The sequence below is a fragment of the Drosophila elegans genome, unplaced genomic scaffold, assembly GCF_018152505.1.
Source record: "Drosophila elegans isolate 14027-0461.03 unplaced genomic scaffold, ASM1815250v1 contig_208, whole genome shotgun sequence".
NCBI lineage: Eukaryota > Metazoa > Arthropoda > Insecta > Diptera > Drosophilidae > Drosophila > Drosophila elegans.
This window is the reverse complement of record NW_024545578.1, coordinates 22,715,803-22,725,490: the sequence shown is the minus strand read 5'-3', so window position 1 is coordinate 22,725,490 and position 9,688 is coordinate 22,715,803. Positions and strand designations below refer to the sequence as shown.

Below are 9,688 nucleotides of genomic sequence, written 5' to 3'. Positions count from 1 at the left end.
AATTTTTTATGATTATTCCCCGCTTTTTTTTCGTCTCGTTTTCGGTTTTTGTGGCTGTCTGCAGAAGGCAAGCAAAGAAAAGCCGAAGATCAGCCACTTGCACTCAATTCCATTCCGTCGATTCAGCAGATCTCTCAGCTCTCATTCTCTTCTTCTCTGGATGTATCTCAACCGCTGAATACGGAAAACCACTCAATTTTCAGAGAGCTCAACTCTCAGCTGGGTTTTCTTAGAGCACAGAACTCGTCTAACCGGTGTGACGAGTGTCAATGTCTCATTGGAATTGGAATTGTTTGCTCGGCTTTGACGCTCAGCGGAACCGACAGGCGGGAATCGAAACGGCGGGGCGGGGAGGCCCACGGTGCCGCACAGTGGGCTTGAACGGCAAGGTGCCGGCTGTGGGTGCGAGCCCACCGAGTTTTTGTTTGAAGATCAAGGTTGCTGGCGTGACAAATATTTGAGGTGCGGACTAATTCGATTTGTATTTGCAAATTTAGAACCGGAAGTCATAAAAGTAATGGTTGAGATCATTCCTGTGTTTCTTCATCCTGGTCGAATTGCAAGTTTTATTTGTATCTGAAAAGATACCACCATGTGCAAATAAAATTTGTCACGCTTTAAAAATAATAAAATTTTTAATAAATGTTCCATTAAATTACTATTTAATATTGCATAACGCCCTTTAATGCCTTAAGAAATATATCCTAATTTTACATATATGTTTTTTTTTAATTCTGAGAAAATTGTGTTTTTATTCTATCATTTTTTTTTTATCAATTTTTCAAGTATGTTACTTTGTGGAGCTAATAAACCTACAAGTCATCTATAAATTTAAATTAATTTATAAGTTTTCAAATTAGTTTTTGCCAAATTATTATAAAAAAGGCAAAATATAGAAAGGTTCGTAACATATTTTTCTTATTATTGGCAAGTTAAGCATTCTTACCATTTACTCTATTATTACTACTTATTAAATTATAACCACCTGAATAGATTGTTCTACACAACAGGGCATTAAATAATGTTACTAGAGACTTAGATAAGCATATCTCTTCTGAAAGTTTTTGTACGGATAAGCCTGCACCTTTTACAAGGTCTCATTTTGTTGTCCTGATTTATTGATAAGAATTATGTTTCATTTCGTGTTTAATTTCCTTTTGAGGATTACTTTGCCGCACTTGTTTCTTGGTTTCCTGTAATGCAATAGATGTCGCAACTATTTACTTCCCTAGGGAACTCTTTTTATCAGAGCAGCTGATCTTTTAACTGATCTATGATATTGATTTCCTTTTATTTCTCTAGTATCCTTGACCCTTAAGCATTGCAGATTTGGAATGTCCTTTTCTTTAGATTACACATGTTTCTGTAGGCCAATTTCACCTGCCCCTGATCTCCCGCGATCTTACTTCCCATCTGTCTATTGTTGCGAAGCCAATGCAAATTCTACCTGTCCACCGAGTGCAATTCAATCCTATTCAGCCCACTGTGCACTGTGGGCCATTACGTGCGATGCGTTTGCGTTTGCATTGCATAGTTTTGTTTACTCAACCCCTCTCGCTCATCGATCGCATCTCGCTCTAGTTCCTTGGTTCTGTGTGCGTGCCCATTGAGTGCTCACTTACTCATTTACTCACATACTCATTCGGCACCTACTCATCCAGGTACTCAGTTACCCAGCTACCCAGCCACTCAGCCACTCAGACACTCACTCACCCTGTTGAGCGCTTTTCAGCGGCACTTGCTGCTGGCTGAAAGTCGAAGAGAGCGATCAATTTTCGAGTAGACTTTGAGCCGAGCGGACGCGCGTTGTCGTTCAGCGGATGAATTAAAAAAAAAAAAATAGAAGAGAAATATCGCCTCGAAATAATTTAGAACAAGCAGTGTGGCACAATTTATCAAACGCGCTATCGCACCCCCCACTTGGATTACGGTCAACGCGAAACAACAACTACAGCCGAGAAATACTAAAAAGATATAGAAACGAAATCGAAATTGAAAACAAAAAATCAAAATCAAAGCATAAAAGAAATCATAGGCAGCGGGAGAGAAAAAACAAGAAAATCGTTTTAGAAAAAGCATCAAAAAATCGTTGATGTGGTGTTGTGAAAAGTGGCGATTGTGCAAAGCTGTGTAAGCGCTATAAAACCAAAACGAAACGAAACAAAACAAAACCAAATCCCAAGTAAACACAAAAAAAACACACACAAAATGGGCGATAAATAGAACGAGCAGTGAAAGCGCAATAGAAGGCTGCCCCCCTTCCATTTAGCCCCCTTCAAAAAAGTGGCCAAATCGAAGTCCCATTCGCAGTCTAGGATCCATACACAATGCTGGCCACCAGCCACATGCTGTACGTGCTGATCGCCACCTGGGTGATACCCATTTTCGGGGCGGCCCTCAGCAAGACGGTGTTGTACCAGGCCCCAGATGAGTGCCGCTGGTCCGGCGGCGGTGAGCACGACATCACTCTGGTCTGCCACCTGAGGACCATCAACTCGGAGCTGGAGAACACCAACTTTAGTGTGATCCAGCCGCAGAATACGGTGCGCCTGCGCCTGGAGTGCAACGACGCATTGTTCTTCCAGAGCAGCCTGAGTCCGGACAGCTTCCGATCGCTGGTGGAGCTGCGCGATCTTACCATCGAGTACTGCAAGCTGGGCAACCTGACGGACGGCTCCTTTCGGGGTCTGCAGGAGCTGCGGAATCTCACCATACGCACGCATAATGGCGACTGGTCCACCATGTCGCTGGAGATGGCCTCCAACAGTTTCGTGGAGTTCCGCCAGCTGGAGCGACTGGATCTCAGTCTGAACAACATTTGGCTGATACCCGATGGCATGGTCTGTCCGCTGAAGTCGCTGCAGCACCTCAATGCCTCGTACAACAAGATCCAGGACATAAGCAACTTCTATTTTAGTGCCTCGCTGAGCTCCAGGAAGGCACGCGTGTGCGGATCCACGCTGCAGAGCCTGGACCTGAGTGCCAACAAGATGGTTAGTCTGCCCACGGCCATGCTGTCGGCGCTGGGCCGGCTGAGCCACCTGAACATGGCCAGGAACAGCATGAGCTTCCTGGCCGACCGAGCGTTCGAGGGACTGCTCTCGCTGAGGGTGGTGGACCTGTCGGCCAACCGCCTGACCTCCCTGCCGCCGGAACTGTTCGCGGAGACCAAGCAGCTGCAGGAGATCTACCTGAGGAACAACTCCATCAATGTGCTGGCCCCCGGCATTTTCGGGGAGCTGGCCGAGCTCTTGGTCCTCGATCTGGCCAGCAATGAGCTCAACTCGCAGTGGATCAATGCGGCCACTTTTGTGGGTCTCAAGCGCCTGATGATGCTGGATTTGTCGGCCAATAAGATCAGTCGCCTGGAGGCGCACATCTTTCGACCGCTGGCCAGTCTGCAGATCCTCAAGCTGGAGGAGAATTACATTGATCAGCTGCCGGGTGGCATTTTTGCGGACCTCACAAATCTGCACACTTTGATCCTGTCGCGCAATCGCATATCGGTCATCGAGCAGCGAACTCTGCAGGGTCTGAACAATCTGCTGGTGCTCTCGCTGGACTTCAATAGGATATCGCGGCTGGATCAGCGATCCCTGATCAACTGCAGCCAGCTGCAGGATCTGCACTTGAACGACAACAAGCTGCAGGCGGTGCCCGAGGCGCTGGCCCATGTGCCGTTGCTCAAGACGCTCGATGTGGGCGAGAATATGATCGGTCAGATCGAGAATACCAGTATCACCCAGCTGGAGAATCTGTACGGCCTGCGCATGACGGAGAACTCGCTAACCCACATCCGGCGCGGTGTGTTCGATCGGATGAGCTCCCTGCAGATCCTCAATCTGTCGCAGAACAAGCTCAAGTCCATCGAGGCGGGCTCACTGCAGCGGAACAGCCAGCTGCAGGCCATCCGGCTGGACGGCAATCAGCTGAAGTCCATTGCCGGACTGTTCACCGAACTGCCCAATTTGGTGTGGCTGAACATCTCGGGCAATCGGCTGGAGAAGTTCGACTACTCGCACATACCCATCGGGCTGCAGTGGTTGGATGTGCGGGCCAACAGGATCACCCAGTTGGGCAACTACTTCGAGATCGAGAGTGAACTCAGTTTGAGCACCTTCGATGCCAGCTACAATTTGCTGACCGAGATCACGGCCAGCTCGATACCGAACAGCGTGGAGGTGCTGTATTTGAACGACAACCAGATCTCCAAGATCCAGCCGTACACGTTCTTCAAGAAGCCCAATCTGACGCGCGTGGATCTGGTGAGGAATCGGCTGACCACCTTGGAGCCCAATGCCCTGCGACTGTCGCCCATTGCCGAGGATCGCGAGATCCCGGAGTTCTACATCGGGCACAATGCCTACGAGTGCGATTGCAACTTGGATTGGCTGCAGAAGGTGAACCGCGAGTCGCGCACTCAGCCGCAGTTGATGGATCTGGACCAGATCCACTGCCGTTTGGCCTACGCCCGCGGCTCCTCACATGTGTCCCTGATTGAGGCCAAGTCGGACGACTTCCTCTGCAAGTATGCGTCGCATTGCTTCGCACTGTGCCACTGCTGCGACTTTCAGGCCTGCGACTGCAAGATGGAGTGCCCTGACAGGTGTTCCTGCTACCACGACCAGTCCTGGACCTCGAACGTGGTGGACTGCAGCCGGGCCACCTACGAGCAGGCCCTGCCGTCGCACATACCCATGGATGCCACGCAGTTGTACCTGGATGGCAACAACTTCCGGGAGCTGCAGAGTCACGCATTCATCGGGCGCAAGAGGCTAAAGGTGCTGCACCTGAATCACTCCCGCATCGAGGTGCTCCACAACCGCACCTTCTACGGACTTCTGGAGCTGGAGGTGCTGCAATTGCAGAGCAATCAGCTGAAAGCCCTGAATGGCAATGAATTCCAGGGGCTGGATAATCTGCAGGAGCTGTATCTGCAGCACAATGCCATAGCGACCATCGACACGCTCACCTTTACGCATCTGTATCATTTGAAGATCCTGCGATTGGATCACAATGCCATCACCTCGTTCGCCGTGTGGAACTTCCTGCCCAGCTACCTGAACGAACTGCGACTGGCGGGCAATCCGTGGAGCTGCGGCTGCGAGTTCATCGACAAGCTGCGGGACTACATGAACCGACACGAGTACGTGGTGGACAAGCTGAAGATGAAGTGCGACCTGATCAGTGGCAATAGCACCCAGCAGATGGTCATTTACCCGGGAGCCGGTGAGGCCGGTTCGCTGCCCATGGTGCAGTGCAGCCAAACCCTGCCACTGGGCCTGGACAATAGCTTCAACTATGCCGAACAGGCGGGTGGCGAGGGGAACGCCTCGAATGCCACCTCCACGAAAATGATTCTGAATCAGCCGCCGAAACAGGATTACATTCCCATTCTGGTGGCCATTCTAACGGCCTTCATTTTCGTGATGATCTGCACCCTGTTGGTCTTCATTTTCCGCCAGGAGATGCGCGTGTGGTGCCACTCGAGATTCGGCGTGCGACTGTTCTACAATGCCCAAAAGGATGTGGACAAGAACGAGCGGGAGAAGCTGTTCGATGCCTTCGTCTCGTACTCCTCCAAGGACGAGCTGTTCGTCAACGAGGAGCTGGCACCCATGCTGGAGCTGGGCGAACACCGCTACAAGCTGTGCCTGCACCAGCGAGACTTTCCCGTTGGCGGTTACCTGCCGGAGACCATAGTGCAGGCCATCGACAGCAGCAGGCGCACCATAATGGTGGTCAGCGAGAACTTCATCAAGTCGGAGTGGTGCCGGTTCGAGTTCAAGTCCGCCCATCAATCGGTGCTGCGCGATCGCCGCCGGCGTTTGATAGTCATAGTGCTGGGCGAGGTGCCACAGAAGGAGCTCGATCCCGATCTGCGTTTGTATCTGAAGACCAACACGTATCTGCAGTGGGGCGACAAGCTGTTCTGGCAGAAACTCCGCTTCGCTCTACCGGATGTCTCCTCCGCGCAGCGATCCACTGCCGCCGGCCAGGGTTGCCATGTGCCGATCAATCATGCCGCGTACCACCATCACCATCATGTCCACCAGCAGGCGATGCCGCTGCCCCACCCGGTGCATCATCATCAGCAGCAGTTCATGCTGCCCCCGCCGCCGCAGCAACCGGGCAGCTTCCGCCGACAGCCATCGTTGCACCAACAGCAGCAGCAGCAGCAACAGCAACAGCAGCAGCAGCAACAGCAGCAGCAGCAGCAATTGCAACAGCAGCAACTGCGCGGCAGCAACAACGCCACGCAGCAGCAGCAGCAGCAGCAGCAACAGCAGGCGGCCTTGCTGATGGGCGGTGGGTCGGTGGGTGGGCCTGCGCCGCAGATGATTCCCCTGGCGGGTGGCATCCAGCAGCAGAGCCTCCCATTGCCGCCGATCCAACCGACGCCGGCGTCTAGGAATCTGCACATGTGAGTGGGGTCACCATTGAGTAGCGGGTCAGAGGCAAGGTCAGTGTGGGAGCAGCTGGAGATGGCAGTGGAGCTATGTTCTATGAGACACATAGGTATTCAGTATTTACTTTATTGTTACTCTATTGTTACATAAAAAAAAGGGTAGGATTAGGTAGCAGGTTCAAAGCTATGTTTCTAAAAGTTAATAATCTAATTGGTAAACTTCAAACACACTAATGTAGCTAGAAAGCTCTAGAAGATCAAACATCAATATTTCTGCAAAACAACTTATTTTAATGACAACCACAACCGTTTTGTGCCCCCCAAAAATATCCATAAAAGATAAATAGCTTAGACCCGACATTTGTACGATCTTGTTCAGTTATGAAAGGTGATCTAGAATATCTGAAGTCCGAAAAAAAAATACTTACCCTCGCGAATAACAAGTTTAACTTCCTCGGGTTTCAAACAAAAACAAAAAAAAAGGGGAATTGCATTCAATATGCAAATGCGAGCGTTTAGCGATAAAAGCCTAGTTACATGTTAAAATAGCAAAAGTAAAAGAAAAATCGAGTGGGGAAAGAACAGGCAACACCAGTAACAATAACAACAGCAACAAAAGACAACAGTAAAATAGCTGGCGAGCCAGGCAATTGTTGTTTGTTGGCCCTGTTCTGTTTTCTTACGGCCAGCTATTTTCAGTTTCCTGGCTCGCAGCTAGATTCTGAAAATTGATGTTGCATGCAACACACCAACAGCAACTAGCAACCAGCAACTACACCGGGAAAATTTATCAAATTTCAATGGTTATTTTTCAGTTTAAAATTAGCTTTATAAATAAAAAAAAATAGTTAAAATTGCAGAGCAATTCGGAAATATCAATGATATGTTTACATTTCAACAGGTCTCTTTGAATAGAAGTTTTGAGAAAGATGATTTATTCATTTTTAAAAGTCAAAATTAAATTTTTTTTTATAGAAAGTTTTGTTATCGTATTTATTTCCCGTGTAGATCCAACACCAACCAGTCAGTCAGGCAACAAAAGGCAGCAGGCCCAAAAGTATTTCTCTTGGCTTTATTTTTTTTTTTCGTCTTCCTTCTCCTTTATTTAGTCGTTTTTCCAGCATTTTTTTGTTTTTCTGTTTTCCCTCGTTTTCCCCGTTTGCAACGTTCAGTCGTTAGTTCATCTTAACTGCTGCATTTTGCTATAACAAGCTCGACGTGTGTAGAAGATACACCCGTGTATCTGTATCTGCAGCAGCTGTAGTCGCATTCGCATTCGCATTCGTATCTGTATTCGTATCTGTATCTGTGAGTGCGCGGGTCGGGAAAAATAGGCAACGCAAAGCATCACAGAGCTCATGTCTGGCTGGCCAAAAGGAAAATGGTAACAAAAAGCAGACCTTAGACGTTAGAAAACCAAAAAACCTAGACCGTCTGCAGACAGTAGTTGTACGGTTTGAAATTGGTTTTGGTTTCTGTTACTTCCCCTCTCCTCTTGAGCCACAATTACATGTGCTAATCAATGGCAGCAAAATAGATGGCAAAAAGATGTTGCTGATGGGAACAATCGTGTGAGAAGAAAACAATTGTAGGGGACTTAGCTCTGATAAAACGGACTTACATCCAACAATTAATGCCAGTTAATTGTATCCCAGTATGGGTAGATAAAGTCGGGGAAACAGAATTCCCCTATAATAGAGCCATTCGGCCAGATCACGCTATGCCCAGATTTGATTAGAAAACAAAGCTTTCTTTTTTTCCCCAGCTAGTCAGAGATTAAGCAGAAGTAGTCAGAATTTCCCAGAGTGAAACTTCCGACTGTGACCTTGCTGCAGAAGAAAAAAAGATACAAGTTTCCCCGGCAGCCAGAGGAAAACCAAGGAAAAATCGTTGTGGAGAGATCAGCACGTGTGCTGGGTTGTGTGGGCCCCCAAAGTTGTGTTTTAGCCGAAAATCGACAAGGCCAGAATAGGAGGAACATGAGAGCAGAGCCGTACAGATTAGTTTGGTCTTGGCGATTAAAATCTACCTGGTTGTTTGCTACGCCCTCTCCATCTCTGTCCATCTTTGTCCATCTCAGACAATCTCCAGCTCCACTGCCTTGCCAATTTAAAAATGCATTCCAAAAGCAAGAAACCAGAAAACTAGTTAACAAAGTAAACACACACTCTAGATGGATTCACTTGGCCTAGACCGTAAAGAGTTAAATGTAAATAAGTTAAATGCTAATCGTACGTTTATTTGTTTAATCATTGTGATATTTTGTTTTAGCATAAGCCCTAATTTATTAAGATGAGTACCAATTTCCTACCAACCTATGTTTAGAAGTAAACTTATCCTCATTAGTTAGTCTAGTTCGTAAGCTAATAAATCGAATCCGAATCCATCACCCCGCCTACGAGATACAGCCATATTAATTCTATGAACATGATAAAATTATTGTACATAAAAACCAATTGAAAAAGGACTGTATGCACTTACATGAAAAGAAAAACGAATTATGCAACACGAATCAAACAAATTGAAAACATAAATCGACTGATTACATGTGTACTATATATAAATATGCATAACATTTAACTATGATTTACTCGCCGCTTGTTGTAAATATTGTAACTACCCGCAAACCTACGGATATGTATTTTATTTTGTAATTTTATGTTTTCTAGTTTATAGCAAAAAAAACAATGAAAAGAAAAAGCGAAACACAAAAATATATAAATGACAAAAAATTGACAATCCAAAAACTGTCTTGATTCTTTATTCACTCTTTCCCGCAGCTAAAAATTGTATTGTTATTTTTTCGTCTGCCGCTGATAAGCCATAAACTATCCCGCCTTGACATTTGATATGGATTCTTGATACGGATTCCACGTCGGATGGCGGATTCTAATGCCAGCGGTCGCTTATTCCACAGTGCGATGGCGTTTTGCTGTGGCTCTGGTTTTGTTTATGTCAGAGCGGTGTTCTATTACAGTCGAAAAAAATGTGCAAGATAAACACTAAAAGAGCTTGACCATTCCATGACGGATGGGAGAAAGGCGGCGGCGAGAAGCGGGGAGATTTATCGCAAGAGGTTGGGCTAAAAAGTTCTCTTCGTTGGATGATGAAGTTGCTGAGATTCGGATAAATTAATTTCGACTCTGCTTCGCAGATTTCTTTAGCTTTATAGATTTCTTTAGCGACCTGAATTTTGTACATGGACAACCTCGAAACTTAAACTTTCTTAGATACAAAAATTAAGGTTAGTTTTTAGATTACTTAAATGCATTTGATTAT

General features: G+C 46.8%; 1 protein-coding gene across 1 annotated transcript; it reads left to right on the top strand.

Moving 5' to 3' along the window:
• The first annotated feature begins 1,783 nt into the window (after positions 1-1,783).
• LOC108136091 (toll-like receptor Tollo) lies at positions 1,784-9,133 on the top strand. The gene has a single exon (XM_017257062.2). The coding sequence runs from the start codon at positions 2,328-2,330 to the stop codon at positions 6,426-6,428; it is 4,101 nt and encodes a 1,366-aa protein (XP_017112551.1). The 5' UTR covers positions 1,784-2,327; the 3' UTR covers positions 6,429-9,133.
• Positions 9,134-9,688: the final 555 nt, after the last annotated feature.

Excerpts from the sequence above, each read along its gene's own strand:
- LOC108136091 (XM_017257062.2), top strand. The coding sequence starts at position 2,328 with ATGCTGGCCACCAGCCACATGCTGTACGTGCTGATCGCCACCTGGGTG.